The sequence below is a fragment of the Pantherophis guttatus genome, chromosome 7, assembly GCF_059756535.1.
Source record: "Pantherophis guttatus breed Tessera chromosome 7, ASM5975653v1, whole genome shotgun sequence".
Taxonomy (NCBI): Eukaryota; Metazoa; Chordata; class Lepidosauria; order Squamata; family Colubridae; genus Pantherophis; species Pantherophis guttatus.
In genome coordinates, this window is record NC_142069.1 from 87,102,748 (window position 1) to 87,120,763 (window position 18,016).

The 18,016-nt window shown below is 38.9% G+C and overlaps 1 protein-coding gene across 1 annotated transcript in view; it reads right to left on the reverse strand.

The window, feature by feature from the left end:
• Positions 1 to 8,599: 8,599 nt before the first annotated feature.
• SLC26A4 (solute carrier family 26 member 4) overlaps positions 8,600 to 18,016 on the reverse strand; it is a 39,456-nt gene continuing 30,039 nt past the window's right edge. The window contains exons 16-20 of the mRNA XM_060692694.2: positions 16,021 to 16,251; positions 14,426 to 14,480; positions 12,098 to 12,243; positions 11,638 to 11,718; positions 8,600 to 9,648 (exon numbers count right to left, since the gene is read on the reverse strand). Of these exons, the coding sequence (XP_060548677.2) occupies positions 9,625 to 9,648; positions 11,638 to 11,718; positions 12,098 to 12,243; positions 14,426 to 14,480; positions 16,021 to 16,251 (537 nt within the window). The 3' untranslated portion in view covers positions 8,600 to 9,624. The remainder of the gene's footprint in view (positions 9,649 to 11,637; positions 11,719 to 12,097; positions 12,244 to 14,425; positions 14,481 to 16,020; positions 16,252 to 18,016) is intronic.

Below are 18,016 nucleotides of genomic sequence, written 5' to 3' on the forward strand. Positions count from 1 at the left end.
ATTTGACCATAGAGATTGGAAAGGATAGACATGTCTGTTCATGTCTACTTTTAAGACTTTTCTATTCTGTTTTTCTCTCTCTCTCTCTCTCTCTAAAGGGGAATCTTATTAGTTGTCCTCCGATTTCCAAAAAGACAAGTTGATAACATAAAGTTAACGTACTATATAATGCCTTGGTAGATGCACCAAGACAAATTCCTCGTGTGTCCAATCACACTTGGCCAATAAAATATTCTATTCTATTCTATTCTATTCTATTCTATTCTATTCTATTCTATTCTATTCCATTCCATTCCATTCCATTCATTTTCTCTATTCTATTCTATTCTATTCTATTCTATTCTATTCTATTCTATTCTATTCTATTCTATTCTATTCCATTCCATTCCATTCCATTCCATTCATTTTCTCTATTCTATTCTATTCTATTCTATTCTATTCTATTCCATTCCATTCCATTCATTTTCTCTATTCTATTCTATTCTATTCTATTCTATTCCATTCCATTCCATTCCATTCATTTTCTCTATTCTATTCTATTCTATTCTATTCTATTCCATTCCATTCCATTCCATTCTATTCTATTCTATTCCATTCCATTCCATTCCATTCATTTTCTCTATTCTATTCTATTCTATTCTATTCTATTCTATTCTATTCTATTCTATTCTATTCTATTCTATTCCATTCCATTCCATTCATTTTCTCTATTCTATTCTATTCTATTCTATTCTATTCCATTCCATTCCATTCATTTTCTCTATTCTATTCTATTCTATTCTATTCTATTCCATTCCATTCCATTCCATTCCATTCCATTCATTTTCTCTATTCTATTATATCCTATTCTATTCTATTCTATTCTATTCTATTCTATTCTATTCTATTCTATTCTATTCTATTCTATTCTATTCTATTCTATTCCATTCCATTCCATTCCATTCATTTTCTCTATTCTATTCTATTCTATTCCATTCCATTCCATTCATTTTCTCTATTCTATTCTATTCTATTCTATTCTATTCCATTCCATTCCATTCCATTCCATTCCATTCCATTCCATTCATTTTCTCTATTCTATTCTATTCTATTCTATTCTATTCTATTCTATTCTATTCTATTCTATTCCATTCCATTCCATTCCATTCCATTCCATTCATTTTCTCTATTCTATTCTATTCTATTCTATTCTATTCCATTCCATTCCATTCATTTTCTCTATTCTATTCTATTCTATTCTATTCTATTCTATTCTATTCTATTCCATTCCATTCCATTCCATTCCATTCATTTTCTCTATTCTATTCTATTCTATTCTATTCTATTCTATTCTATTCTATTCTATTCTATTCTATTCTATTCCATTCTATTCTATTCTATTCTATTCTATTCTAGTAAGGACACACTTGGAATACTGCATCCAGTTTTGGTTGCCACGATGTAAAAAAAGAAAAGACTCTAGAAAGAGTGCAGAGAAGAGCAACAAACATGATTAGGGGGACGGAGGCTAAGACATGAAGAATGGTTGCTGGAAATGGGTTTTGCTAGTCTAGGGAAAAGAAGGACTAGGGGTGACATGAGAGCAGTCTTCCAATATTTGAGGGGCTGCCCCAAAGAAGAGGGAGTCAAGGTATTCTCCAAAGGACCTGAAGGCAGGAGAAGAAGCAATGGATGGAAACTAATCAAGGAGAGAAGCAACCTAGGATTAAGAAGAAATTTCCTGACAGTTAGAACAATTAATCAGTGGAACGACTTGCCTCCAGAAGTTGTGAATGCTCCAACACTGGAAGTTTTTAAGAAGAGATTGGACAACCATTTGTCTGAAATGGTATAAAGCAGTGGTGAAATCCAATTTTTTTTTACTATCAGTTCTGTGGGCGTGGCAGGGGAAGGATACTGCAAAATCCCCATTCCCTCCCCACTCCTGGGGGAAGGGTATTGCAAAATCTCCATTCCCACCCCACTCTGGGGCCGAACTACTCAAAATTTCCGTTACCGGTTCTCCAAACTGCTCAAACTGCTCAAATTTTCCGCTACCTGTACACCAGAACCTGTCAGAACCTGCTGGATTTCTGGGGGTTGGACTAGAAGACCTCCAAGGTCCCTTCCTATTCTATTCTATTCTATTCTATTCTATTCTATTCTATTCTATTCTATTCCATTCCATTCCATTCCATATTTTCTATTCTATTCTATTCTATTCTATTCTATTCTATTCTATTCTATTCTATTCTATTCTATTCTATTCTATTCTATTCTATTCTATTCCATTCCATTCCATTCCATTCCATATTTTCTATTCTATTCTATTCTATTCTATTCTATTCTATTCTATTCTATTCTATTCTATTCCATTCCATTCATTTTCTCTATTCTATTCCATTCCATTCCATTCCATTCCATTCCATTCCATTCATTTTCTCTATTCTATTCTATTCTATTCTATTCTATTCTATTCTATTCTATTCTATTCTATTCTATTCCATTCCATTCCATTCCATTCCATTCCATTCTCATAAAGCCATTTAAGCAAATATTAGGATTAGGTAACAAAATACTTCAGTCCATAAACTTCAGTCATCTCATTTGTGCTTCAGTCTAAATTTTCTGGCTCTATGAGAGAATAAGTCTTCCACTGAGACTTTATTACTGCAATAAAATCTCCCTCAATTCCAGGAGAAGGACTTGGAGGAAGAATAGTTTGCTTTTTGCTTTTTTTCCTGGATGCTTTTCTACTTCCCTGTCAAAGTTATAAAAAGTGTTAAAAGTGTTGCTAGGCAAAAGTCTGGATGCCAGAAAGATTCAAGGGGTTGGCAGCTCTTTGCTGCCCTCTAGTGGTTATTTGGGTTTTACTGTCCAAATCTGGAAGCCACCTGTACAGATAACGATCTTATGGACAGTCAAACATTTCTTATATCTAGGCTCCTTTTTTAAAATGGCGCCGTTTCGTGTCGAATTGCATCCTGGGAAGTGTAGTTCCTTCCCCACCGCCGGTGCCCCGCGACCCGTATTCGGGCGGCGTTCTAGTTGCCTTGGTAACGGGCGAGCGTCTCAGCCTTGTGGCGTTGGTGAGGGAAGAGGAGAGAAACTAAGTAAATTTAAAATGGAGCGAAAAGTACACTTAACGCAACACCATAGTTACACACTAGGCAGCAGAAATCATCCAATAAAAAAACAATTATTAGAGCAATTAGAACAACTCCCAGAATTCTCCAGCCAGCATGACCATTGCAAAGAATTTTGAAAGATCCATCCATCCATCCATCCATCTCTATCCATCTCTCTCTCTTTTCTATCTCCATTTATCTATCTATCTATCTGTCTGTCTATCTATCTATCTATCTATCTATCTATCATCTATCTATCTATCTATCATCCACCTGTCCCTCCATCCATCTGTCCCTCCATCTCTCTGTTCGATCTATCCGTCTGTCTGTCTATCAATCTATCTAATTTATCTCTCTCTCTGTCTCTCTCTCTCTATCATCCACCTGTCCATCCATCCATCTGTCCATCCGTCTCTCTGTTCGATCTATCTATCTATCTATCTATCTATCTATCTATCTATCATCCACTTGTCCCTCCATCCATCTGTCCATCCATCTCTCTGTTCGATCTATCTGTCTGTCTGTCTGTCTATCTATCTAATATATATATATATATATATATATATATATATATATATATATATATATATATATATATATAATCCACCTGTCCATCCATCCATCTGTCCATCCGTCTCTCTGTTCGATCTATCTATCTATCTATCTATCTATCTATCTATCTATCTATCTATCTATCATCCACTTGTCCCTCCATCCATCTGTCCATCCATCTCTCTGTTCTATCTATCTGTCTGTCTGTCTATCTATCTAATTTATCTCTATACCTATCTATCTATCTATCTATACCAAATTTGCATGAAGCCAAAAGTTGTACGGCTGCCTGCAACTTACCAGCCAGTCTATCTATCTATCAATCATATACCTGTCCATTCATCCATCTGTCCATCCGTCTCTCTGTTCGATCTATCTATCTATCTATCTATCTATCTATCTATCTATCTATCTATCTATCATCTGTCTGTCTATCTATCTATCTATCATCTGTCTGTCTATCTATCTATCTCTATCTCTCTATCTATCTATCATCCACCTGTCCCTCCATCCATCTGTCCATCCATCTCTCTGTTCGATCTATCTGTCTGTCTGTCTATCTATCTATCTATCTATCTATCTATCTATCTATCTATCTATCTATCATCTATCTATCTATCTATACCAAATTTGCATGAAGCCAAAAGTTGTACGGCTGCCTGCAACTTACCAGCCTTAATAATTATTAATTTTTCAAAGCTGTTAATAACAAGTACAAGAACAATATTATTATTATATTTTAGCCCTCGTTTGTTTATTTCAAATAAACCTAATATCTTGTATTCCCGCCCCCCCAAAAATAGAAACCCAGCAAGGTGGGTTAAATTGACTTTATAGCCATGTAAGCTGAGTATGGGTGCCAAAACATACAACCCTAGGCAATAAGAAATAACAATACAGTCATTTCTAAACATGTGAGAATGTCTGAAAAAACAAATTGTGTTTCATATGTTATCATGCTCTCCCACACTTAACTGCATTAAGTTTATGAATTAAACATATTTAACGGGAAATTGCTGTGGTAGTAGTTTTCTGAGAAGCACTACAATCTCCCACAAATCCATTTACATTGTCAAATTGTACACAAATGTGGACAGCGATAACATGCAGTTTTAATATTTGCTCTGGTAATGTGCTTGTTTTTATAGTAAATGCCTCCTAGCTATGGTCTGCGGCAGTGGTGAAATCCAATTTTTTTTACTACCAGTTCTGTGGGTGTGGCTTGGTGGGCGTGGCAGGGGAAGGATACTGCAAAATCCCCATTCCCTCCCCATTCCTGGGGGAAGGATATTGCAAAATCTCCATTCCCACCCCACTCTGTGGCCAGCCAGAGGTGGTATTTGCCGGTTCTCCGAACTACCCCAAATTTCCGCTGCTGGTTCTCCGAACTGCTCAAAATTTCCACTACCGGTTCTCCAGAACTTGTCAGAACCTGCTGGATTTCACCCCTAGTCTGCGGCTAGTAGGATTTTTACAATGCCCATTGGAACTTTAAAAAGAAATTTAACCTTTGCAATATGCACCTGAAACAAGTTTATAAAAGAGAGTTCAACTGTTGCTTTCTTTTCAGCAACAGATTATTATAAATGGTATATATGTAGCATTTTATTTAATACTGAAGGGAAACAATAATAAGGATATAATAAATAATACTAGAATATGATATATTGATATACTAGATTCTGTAACCATTAGGTTCCTGTAATACATATATGCCTTTGTATTTGTATCTCCTGTAACAAACATATTCTGTTATTAGGCCTCTGTAATGTATCTGGTATTTGTCAAACCTATGTCCCTGCCATTTGACCTGAACCCATATCAATCTTCTTTCTGTGCTATCTAAAAGCATGGTACGTTATCTCAGTTGAAACTACAGCCATCAACAAAGGGATAATTTACACCTCAGCCCTAATTTATGTTTGATCTGGATAAACTCCTGTCTTCCAGAGCCAGGGGGCTAAGTGGCCAATTGAGTAAACAAAGAAATGCTTAAGATAAAACTAATTGGGAAGTTTCTATTCCCCCTTGCAGGGCAACAAGGAATACACAAACCTAAATTAGGAGGTCAGAATTGGGTACTAAGCTGACGTCTCTGAGGGTATAAAAGGACACCATATCTTCCCCAAGGTGTGGCTATTTCCTCGCATGCATTGTATCTGTATGTTCTGGATATAATTCCACCCAGTATTTTGTTTTTGGCCATAAATAAAATCTGTTTTTTTTTGCAAGCCTCGTCTTGAGTCTCTCTCTTTGGCATTCTGGTGACTCAAGTGTATATTGGGACCTTACAATATTTTTTGGACACCTAAAGAAGTCTATTTTATAAAATAGCTACTCAAAACACTGAGGGTTAGTTTGATGTAGTGATTAAGGCAGCTTAACTGGGAGACTGTGAGTTCTAGTCCTGCTTTAGACATTAGACTGAAAGCTCTTGAGCCAGTCACCCTCTCTCAGCCTTAGGATGATAGCAATGGCAAACCAACTTCTGAAGCAGGGGTGAAACCCAGCAGGTTCTGACAGATTCTGGGGAACTGGTAGCGGAAATTTTTAGTAGTTCAGAGAATTGGCAAATGCCAATAAATTATCTTTATTATCTTTCTATAGGCATTATAATGCAATAAAACTTTTAACATGTGCAATATACCTATTTTTCTCTCTTATTATACCATACAGATTGATGTATGTAAATAAAGTGTGACCAATTATTCCGGTATGGTTTCAGAGGATCTTTTAAAATAGAAGTAAAATAAAATCACAATTTCTTAATGCTAAAGAGTCCATAAAATACATCGATAAAATATTTCAATAGTTGTATTTACAAAACCCAGGGAATTCATACATTATGTACATGTGTATGTGAGTGCTTATGTGTGTATATGTATGTATGTAAAAAGGCAAACATTTATCCTTTTATTTTCAAAAAGAAGTCAATATTTATCAAGAATCTAGCAAAATAACTTTCACCAGATCAAGAACAATGCACTTGTTTCAGTGGTGGGTTTCAAATTTTTTTACTACCAGTTCTGTGGATGTGGCTTGGTGGGCGTGGCCTGGGAAGGATACTGTAAAATCTCCATTCCCACCCCACTCAAGGGGAAGGTTACTGCAAAATCCCCATTTCATCCCAATCAGCTGGGACTTGGGAGGCAGAGAATAGATGGGGGTGAGCCCAGTCAGAATTTTTACTACCGGTTTTCTGAACTACTCAAAATTTCCGCTACCCGTTCTCCAGAACTGGTCAGAACCTGCCGAAACCCACCTCTGATTTGTTTTGACTTAAGAGATTGATTTTCATGTGGAAAGAAATTAAAGTGATTTGGGACCCCTTTAAATCGTTGGTCATAACTTATTGCAGAAAGTTAAAAAAAATGTACTTTTGCTCGATTATACAGAATACATTTCCTTATACAGTGAGAGCAAACATTGATAAAAATGTTGAGAATAACAAGTGCACGTGTTCCCCGGAAATATTCTACGAATATATAAAATCTCATTTGCGAATGTATGACCATTTTGATTTCAAATGTCAACATTTTAAACCTCCCAGTATCTATTATGCAATAGTACCGTTGACTAAAAACTAAACAACTGTGACAAACAAAAATTGAATGCATTCCTGAAAGACAAAGCCAAGAATGCCTGATCTTTCTGCTCTTTTGCTCAAGCAATCTGAAATTAAGTAAGTTTTCGTTTAAATTATTAATCTAATTCAGGGGTGAAATCCAGCAGGTTCTGACAGGTTCTGGAGAACCGGTAGCGGAAATTTTGAGTAGTTCGGAGAACCGGCAAATGCCACCTCTGGCTGGCCCCAGAGTGGGGTGGGAATGGAGATTTCGCAATATTCTTTCCCCAGGAGTGGGGAGGGAATGGAGATTTTGCAATATCCTTCCCCCAGGAGTGGGGAGGGAATGGGGATTTTGCAGTATCCTTCCCCCTGCCACGCCCACCAAGCCACACCCACCAAGCCATGCCCACAGAACCAGTAGTAAAAACAAATTGGATTTCACCACTGGCCTGCTTCCTTATATCAAATCAAAGAGTATATCTGTAACTCAGGGTTGAACTGTGGGGTCCTTGGTATTTTCTGAGCTTGGTTTTCTTGCCGTCATTTGATTACCCAACTATATAACATCATCAGTGTTCTAGTAGTTGAAACATTGGAAAGCAAACAATCAAACTCAAAGAGCAACAAGGACCTCACTTTTTTCTTATATTTCGTGGCCCTCAGGCAGAGTTCAATCACACAATGGCAGTCCCATCTCCCTTACTAACCAATAGGATCTCTGAATTATTTTAAAAAATGTACTTCTGTTAAAAAAAAAAAAACCTTCTACACTACAGGAAGCTTATAAGCGGAAAAAGTGACTTTTTCAAACATACAAACAATTTTGCAAATATTTATTTATAAATCTTTTATGAAAGGGATAAGTACAGAAAGATTCCCAACCCCAGAAAAATCTGTTTATTCTCAAATATTTCTCCTGAGTATATATACACATTAAATTAATACTCCCAAATCAATATCCAATTCCAGAGGCACCTGAAAGGAAGGGATTAAAAAAATATCAAACATGATCACAACCATATAAAGCCCCGCCTCCTTGTGAGTGGCATATCCACAATTTGCATATCAAAGCTTTGATCAAGAGGTCACAAATTTTTCATTCCCATGTGGATACTCCTCTCCAGTTGTTTAGTTTTTAACTGGCATTGAGAACTAATATAACATGATCCTGTGCAGTTAGAAACACGACTTTAGACCTTGACTCACCGGGCCTAAAAGATACTGTATATTGTTTTATTGCAGTGCTTCCCAAGAAGATATATTTGTGACTTGAAGATATATGAACTTCAGCCCCCAGAATTCCTCACCCAGATGTATGGACTTCAACTCCCAGAATTCCTCACCTTGGGGAATTCTGGGAGTTGAAGTCCACATATCTTCAAGTGGCCAAGGCTGCGGAAAACACTATTTTATTATAAGGAATGAAATGATGCTTTATTTCAGAACAAATAATCTGCAATTTTCAGAACAGTATAGCCATGTATTTGAGATGTTTGTGAATATGCATCAATTAACAACTAAAAGATTATGTTTCAAAAGTGAAATCATAGATAGATAGATAGATATACAGTACATTGCTGCAAAAAGTGTCAAAAATGAAACTGGGCATAACAATGAAACCCAATTTATAATTTTAAAAAATTGAGTCCCTAATATTGCACCGTTCTGCTCCTTAATACAGTTAAGCCAGTATTTCTAAACTTCGGCAAACTTTAAGATGTGTGGTAGATACTTCAACTCCCAGAATTCCTTCGCCAGCATGAGGAATTCTGGGGCTGAAGTTGAGAAATCTTAAAAGATGCCAAAGTTGAGAAACCTTCGAGAAGGTAAAGGGTGAAGAAGATACACGACGACATGGGAAAAAATAACTTTTTGCATTGCCTCAATGTAAAATATGTTCTCCTTTGGATTCTTCTCAGAGAATAGTTTTTAAACTGACGTTGGTCTCCTTTGATTTAAACCTTTCAGGAAAAAAATCCCCCCAAAAACTTAAAACTAACTCTCTGATTTCTGTGGAAGTTGATTAAATGCGCTCAATATGTTTTATGTTAACTTCTGGGGCCAGTTTTATTGCATTATTTATCTGCCACAAACATAGTTCCAGCTTGAATAGGTAGCAACTTTGGCACCTCTGAGCTCAGCACCTGGTGCCCCCTAAGAACCCCATTTCCTTCCTGCAACGTACATCAAAATCACAATAACGCATAAATAGCATTACGCGTGAGCACCCCTGGTGCAAAACAAGCTGACCAATAATTTAAATAAATTATAGGATGCAGGGAAAGAGTGAAGTCTCTCGAATAACATAAATATTTTCTTCTAGTGCAACAGAGAGTGTCCCGTGATAAATTGCTTGAAGGTATTGGTGTACGCTCTTCACAAGCCTGAAGCTGTCCTTTACGAAGCAAGTCTGCGCATAGCCTAGTTTTTAAAAAAAAGAAAAGAAAGGGAAATAGGATTGAAATTCTAAATTTGAAGTGAAAACTGTGAAGAGTAAATAGATGTTGATTACTAAGATTGTATTACTATTATTCTTCTCTTCCTTACTAGTATCTATCTCTTCCCACTTATTACTATAACCACGTTGCTTGTATCTTTCAATTTATATTGTTTTTATTTGTTTCCTAGTACGATTTGATAGCTTATTAAATATCTGCTATAGAGCACTGCACACCAGAACAACTAGACACAAGGACAGTTTTTTCCTGAACGCTAAACAATTAATTCCCTCAACACGGTCAAACTATTTAGTAAGTCTGCACTACTATTAATCTTCTCATCGTTCCCACCACCCATCTCCTTCCACTTATGACTGTATGACTAATTTTGTTACTTGTATCCTTACGATTTATATTGATATTTTTTCCTGATTGCTTATTTGTACCCTATGACTTTCATTAAGTGTTGTACCTTATGATTCTTGATGGAACGTATCTTTTCTTTTATGTACACTGAGAGCATATGCACTAAAGACAAATTCCTTGTGTGCCCAATCACACTTGGCCAATATTCTCTTCTCTTCTCTTCTCTTCTCTTCTCTTCTCTTCTCTTCTCTTCTCTTCTATTCTATTCTATTCTATTCTCTTCTCTTCGTAACCTTGACTATCACTAAGTTTTTATTCTTGATGAATGTATTTTATTCACCTTATGTACACTGAGAGCATATAGCCTTAAGACAAATTCCTTGTGTGTCCAATCACACTTGGCCAACAAAGAATTTCTATTCTATTCTATCTATCTATTACCACTGTAGCCGTATCATGTGTGTAAAGTTAATTGGGTTTACTTTTCCCAAAGAACTCTAAAAAATGGTTTATTGAAGATGCTGCAAATGTGGTGCTAAGGCAGGGGTCTGCAACCTTAAATACTCAAAGAGCCATTTGGACCTGTTTCCCACAGAAAAGAAAACACCGGGAGCCACAAAACCTGGGTGGGCGTGGCCAACTCGATGTCACTCACTTCAACCGGTCACATGACACCCTCCCCTAACCACGCCTACCCAGCTGGTCATTAGGGCAGAGAACTAGTTGTTAAAAAACACCGGGAACCACAAAATTCTTTTGACATATCTTTCCTTCCCCTCCCTCCCTCCTTCTCTCCCCCCTCTCCCCCCTCTCTCTCTTTATGTCTCTCTCTCTCTCCCCCTCTCTCTGTATCTCTCTGTCTCTGCCCTGGCTGCTTCTCCCACTCCTCGCCGTCGCCCTTACCTTCTCAGGCCAGGGGAGGAGTGACTGGGAGGGGAGGGCGAGGGGCAGGGCCAGCCAGTGGTGGGATCACCTGACAGGGGGCCACAGCAGAGGGCCAAAGAGCCGCATATGGCTCTGGAGCCACAGGTTGCTGACTCCTGTGCTAAGGGAACCCAGTTACCATGACAGAATCTTAAGGCTGTACACCGCCCTGAGTCCTTCGGGAGAAGGGCGGTATAGAAATCTAATAAATCAAATCAAATCAAATCAAGTTAAAATTGTCCTTGGTGCTCTCTGAGCTTGGTTGTTTTCCTGCAGACATTTCATTACCCAACTAGGTAACATCATCAGTGGTATAAGGAAGTGAGGTTTTGTTCTTCCGATGACTGGGACCCCACTCCTGCAGTCACATGACCACATTTTGGGCGCTCAGCAACCAATTCACATTTACGGCTATTTGCAGCATCCCATAATCACATGACCATACTTTACAAGTTTCCCCAAAAATGGCGTTTAGTTCCTGTTTGCCACAAAATCAGCCTATAGCGAACAATTAGTTTGCTTTGCAACTCAGGGTTCGCCTAACAACCGCTGCAAACAACAATCGGGACTGTCTCAACTTACGACTGTAATAGGCAGGCTATACTATGGTCGTAAGCTGAGAACTACCTGTACTGTTTTATGCTAAAAATCATAACAATGCAGATTCGAAATTAAATCATACCTCTTCTTGAACATCCAGCTGTTCATTCTGGTTTATTTCTGGGAATTCTATTGGTTCTTTGGACTCCTGCATTAAGGATATCTGGGCCACAAGAACATAGAATTATTAATATGACAAATAGCAAATTAATTGATTGAGTGGATAATACTGTTCTGTTAAACAATTAAGTATAATTCCCTGACAATTATAATTTTCATTATAACAGAAAGAAAATAAATTAAAACCTGTGTAACAGTCATGGTCCTTGAATCTGCACAGTGCTATTTTTCAAAAATTATTTGAATTATATTTATATATCTACATGGTTTCCACCACAAAGGCAGATAACCGAGTATTTCCTTTTCTATCAAAAATTGCAAACTAGAATGAAAATAACCAGGACTTTATGTGAAAATATGTTTATGTGTAAGTAAATAAAAAGCTGTACCGACTGGTCCATAAATAAATATGAAATATGTACCTTTTCAGCTATAGGGTCTTGGGCCTCTCGATACATGACTTGACTCTGTATGTGTAATACGGCATCGTGAACAGTCAGGAAAAATAATTCTTTCTGAATGTCATCATCAAAAAAGGCACAATGTTCCAATGTTTTAATAATGTGGTCTGTGGGGAAAATAAATAATAAAATATTACCAACACCATACAGACAACAATCAGTTTAAACATTCAGACCTGTTAAAACTCTATCTATCTATCTATCTATCTATCTATCTATCTATCTATCTATCTATCTATCATCCACCTGTCCATCCATCCATCTATCTGTCCATCTGTTTCTCTGTTCAATCTATCTATCTATCTATCAATAATCTATCTACCTTTCTATCATCTATCCGTGTATTTATCTCTGTCATCTATCCATCTATCTCTACCATATATCTATTTGTGTCTGTCTGTCCGTCCATCCATCCATCCATCCATCCATCCACCAAGCAACTTCAAAAAACTCTTCAGAAAGTTTATCTCCATCTATGCCATAATAAGCTTATTTCAAAATACTATAAAAAAATATACTGTATAAATTTATAATGTATATGAACAAATTGTTGTGGTCTGCCAGCAGCCTGTGGAGCTGGCAGGAGAGTCGGACAGCGAGGAGGCTGAGGAAGAACAGGGGCCAGTCCTGGAGGCTGGGGAAGGCCCGGACGAGGGCTCTGCGTCGGAGACAGAGATGGGGCCAGGGCCATCTGGGAGTGATGTGCGGACTCCGGAGCCTTCAGAGGCTGACAGCAGAGAGGCAGAGGAACAGGAGGAGCCTGTTCCTAGTACACGCATGAGAAGAGCTGCCAGAAGGCAGGAGCAGCTAAAGCAGAGAGGACGACTCGGGAGTAAGGCCAAGAGATGATTGGCCCCTCCCATAAGTTTTAAAAGACCAGCAACAGCTCTTGGGCTCTTTGTCGGAAAACAACGTTGATAGATTTGTTTCTTGTCTTTCTGCATTTATTTCTTGTCGGTATCTTCTGCTCCTGAACTTTTGCCAAGAAGGTTGCCAAAGTAGACCAAGGTTGGTGATAAGGCTGAAGAATTGTGTTATGAAGAGTTTGTTTTGAATTAGTTTGGACTACGCTGAGAATGAGTTAATTCTCAGCTGTTCTAATAAAGTCTGTTTGTTTTCGAACTGATTGCGTCTGATAATACCTACTTGGGCCTGGGTCACAACACAAATACAGATTACAGTGCATTGGTGTTCACCTAGGAAAATGGGGGCTAAATTAATGTATAGAATACAGGTAGTCCTTGACTTACAACATTTCATTTAGTAACCGCTCAAAGTTACAACGGCACTGAAAAAAAATGACTTACGACCATTTTTCACAGTTACTACCACTGCAGCATCAAAACGGTCATGTGATCAAAATTAAGATGCTCGGCAACTGGCATGTACATATGACAGTTGCAGTGTCCTAGGGTTACGTGATCCTCTTTTTGCGACCTTCTGACAATCAAAGTCAATGGGGAAGCCAGATTCGCTTAACAACCATGTTATTAACTTGACAAATGCAACGATTCGCTTAACAACGGTAGCTAGCAAGGTCGTAAAATGGGACAAAACTCACAACAGATGTTCTCCCTTAGCAAAAGAAATTTTGGGCCAAATTGTGGTCGTAAGTCAAAGACTACCTTTATATAGGACAGTGATGGTGAACCTATGGCATGCGTGCCACAGGTGGCACGGAGAGCCATATCTGTGGGCACGCAAACATTGCCCTAGCTCAACTCCAGCATCCATGCGTGTGCCGGCCAGCTGATTTTCGGGCCTTCCGGGCCCACCGGAGGTTGGGGAATGGCCATTTCTGGCCTCTGGGAGGGTGGGGGAGGCCGTTTTTGCCCTCCCCAGGCCCCAAGAAAGCCCCTGGAGCCTGGGGAGGGCAAAAACAAGCCTACCGGGCCCACCGGTAACCTTTTTGCCGTTGCGCGCCAAAAGCGGGGGGAGCGCAGGGTGGGGCGGGCTGCATTGAATTATGGGTGTGGGCATGTGTGTGTGTGACCCCCCCCACGCTCGCCACACTTTTGGCACGTGACGGCAAAAAGGTTAGCCATCACTGATATAGTAGGTTTACATGATTTGAAGAGAGAGGTTTATCGTGAATTCTGCAATGTTGTTACCTCGCTGGATTTAAAAATTTGAAGGGCTGAGAATGTAATTAAGAATTGTCGTGGGAGGTCATTACTACATTACTTTCAAAACTATTTTTTCCAAACAAAACTTTTCTTCCACGCCGTTTTCTGTACTCTGTTCCCTGTAACAAATAAAAGCTGTAATAATGTGCAGATTTTTATTTACCTAGATGTGATGCAATGTATACTGACACATCAATCCTCTTGAATTCTTTGACAATCTGAAAAAAAAAGGGGGTGCCATCTTAAATACAGCTTTAAGGACACATAGGGAACACTAGAGGGTATTTTCAGGATTAAATTTTCTGATTCAGGTCTGATTTAAATTTGTAAATCTAGCACAGGGTGCCATTTAAAGGTGGCAGTGATAAAAGTACAAATTTAAAGGTGCGATCGGAATTGATACAGAAGTAAAGATAAACTTGTACGCATGGATAAATGAGAATGACAGAAGAGCAAATGTGTAGCTCGGAGTTGAACTGTGGGATCCTTGGTGCTCTCTGAGCTTGGCGGTTTTCTTGCAGATGTTTCATTACCAAACTAGGTAATATTATCAGTGCTCAATAAACATTGATAGCACTGACGATGTTACTTAGTTTGGTAGTGAAACTAAGTTTTCTTGCAAGAAAACTGCCAAGTTCAGAAAACACCAAGGACCTCACATGGATAAATGACAATTTTGAATGTAATTGGGGGCCAAAGTTTCTTTAGAATCTCTAAACTGGGAAGTGTGGTAAACAAACACATCATTAAAATCTTAACACCATATTCTAGGTCACAACAGACAATTGGGAACAAAACAGGATTCCTAACAAATAAAAGCATTTGGGAGTCAAAACAGACTAAAGGTAACAACATCAATTCGGATTATCCTGGTAACAGAGGTGGGTTTCAGCAGGTTCTGACCAGTTCTGGAGAACCGGTAGCGGAAATTTTGAGTAGTTCGGAGAACCGGTAAATACCACCACTAACTGGCCCCGCCCCCATCTATTCTCTGCCTCCCGAGTCCCAGCTGATTGGGAGGAAATGGGGATTTTGCAGTAACCTTCTCCTGGAGTGGGGAGGGAATGGAGATTTTACAGTATCCTTCCCCTGCCACGCCTGCCAAGCCATGCCACGCCTACCAAGTCACACCCACAGAACTGGTAGTAATTTTTTTTGAAACCCACCACTGCCTGGGGAATTTAACCATAATTCCTCCAGCATGATCACTATCTAATTATAACAGGAGGTTGGACTAGAAGACCTCCAAGGTCCCTTCCAACTGTTACTCTGTTCTATTGTTCTATATGAGGGATGCAGTGGCTCAGTGGCTAAGACACTGAGCTTGTCAATTGAAAAAGTCGGCAGTTCAGCGGTTCGAATCCCGAGTGCTGTATAACGGGGTGCGCTCCCGTGACTTGTCCCAGCTTCTGCCAACTTAGCAGTTCTAAAGCATGTAAAAAATGCAAGTAGAAAAACAGGGACCACCTTTGGTGGGAAGGGAACAACGTTCCGTGCGCCTTTGGCATTGAGTCATCCCGGCCACATGACCACGGAGACGTCTTCGGACAGCGCTGGCTCTTTGGCTTTGAAACGGAGATGAGCACCGCCCCCCAGAGTCGGGAACGACTAGCACATATGTGCGAGGGGAACCTTTACCTTTACCTGATTGCCCTATACATCTGGAAACTTGTAGAAACCATAGAAGAATGACTGTAGCTTTAAATGATCTATTTTTAACAACAGATCGATGAGAAAAAAATGAGAAAATATTCTTACTGTTTTCATTACTCTGACGGCTACTACATCCATGAACGAGACAGCTCCAAAGTCGAAAATTAGGCTGTGGAGTGGCACTTGAGGGACATTCACTCTGACGGGAAGTTCTGAGTTCCAGTCCACCTGAATCTCCATTTCTTTGGTTGGAATATCTGGATCTACAGGATCTTCCGGATCGTCGTCAGATTCAAAGCCTTCATTCACGGTACCGGAATCACTGATAATACCATTCTAATCAGAAGAGATAGACAGCATGTTCAAGGCCTTCCTTTATTACATTGGTACAAAAATACAGATTTTTCTCCACAACAAAATAGTTCTAATCAACTCGTGGCAAAGCTAATAACTTCATATTTTCTTTACATAAGTCAAGATAATGCATACTGTACAGAAACTTTCCTGGGAACAGAATTGTTTAAATTGTTTAAAATTTGTTTAAAAACCAAATCAGTTTGATCTAGAAGTTAAGGCGGCTAGAAAGTAGGCGATGGTGAGTTCTAGTTTGCCTTAGTCACAAAAGCTGGCAGGTGACTTTAAGCCAATCCACCAGGAGATTGTGAATTCTAGTCCCCTTTTAGCCACTACAACTAGCTGTGTGACTTTAGGCCAATCCACCAGGAGATTGTGAATTCTAGTCCCTTTTTAGCCATTACAACCAGCTGTGTGACTTTAGGCCAATCCACCAGGAGATTGTGAGTTCTAGTCCCCTTTTAGCCATTACAACCAGCTGTCTGACTTTAGGCCAATCCACCAGGAGATTGTGAATTCTAGTCTCCTTTTAGCCATTACAACCAGCTGTGTGACTTTGGGCCAATCACCAGGATACTGGGAGTTCTAGTGCCATCTTAAGCATGAAAGCCAGCTGGGTGACTTTAGACCAGCTACTCTTTCTCAGTTCAACTCAACAGGATTGTTGTTGTGAGGAAAACAGGAAGAGGGAAGTGTGTTGGATATGTTTGCCATCTTAAGTGATTTGTAAAAATAATAAAAGTGGGATACCAATAAATAAATAAACTTTGTGTGCTTAGGATCATACAAGCGCATGCATAAATAAACTACACGGGACATATCCTAGACTCTAATTTTTTTGCCTCTGGCCTTATACCAAAGATTCTGCCCCTTTAAATAAAAAAGGAAATAATTTTGTTTTGAAAAAAACACGAGAATCAAGTTCTGCACCTGTAGAAATTTATGAAAATATGTATAATTTAAAGTAAAAGATGGCATTCTCAGCAAACTGAGGTTGCCATTAATTTCACTATGCCATCTGCACAAGGAAATAAGTATATTCTTCTTGCAAACCTCAGAGTTGTATTAATTCCTTTGCACCAGTAGTGGGTTGCCCCCGGTTCGCACCGGTTCTGTAGAACCGATAGTAAAACCGGGGGAAGCTCTGCCCACCGACCCCGACATCATCAGAACGCTTCTGCCCATGCGCAGAAGAGCCCGCGCATGTGCAGAATTGCAAACCAGTAGTAAACCAGTAGTAAACCTGTTGCAAACCAGTAGTAAATGTAAGTAGAACCCACCCCTGCTTTGCACCCAGATTTAATTGTTGAACGAGGTCATCTAATCATTCTCTTTCTTCCAAGTGAAAATTCGTAGCAAATGTTTTGCCCACAATCGTGGCTTCTAGCGACATTATCACCCACGCAAACTTTCAAGTCACATTCCAGGTTTTGCTTTGATCCCAAGTCAATTTTCTACTCATTGTTGCCTTATCTGGAATCTTCTTCTCTGTAGTCAAGTTTATTGCCTGATCTAGATGTTCTAACTCGCATGCATTTTTCTCTTCAGATTCTTTCCGAGCTCTGTAACTCTTTGCTTCCATGATTTAATATCTCAAATTTCGTCCAAGGATGCTTGATTTAGCCATGCAAGTTATTATTATTATTTTAGGGAATGTCCCAGTTTTTTCATGTAGGAATCCATGTCCCTCAAATACTTTTGCTCTATGTTGTACTAACAGTTCTCGACTTACGACCACAATTTGAAT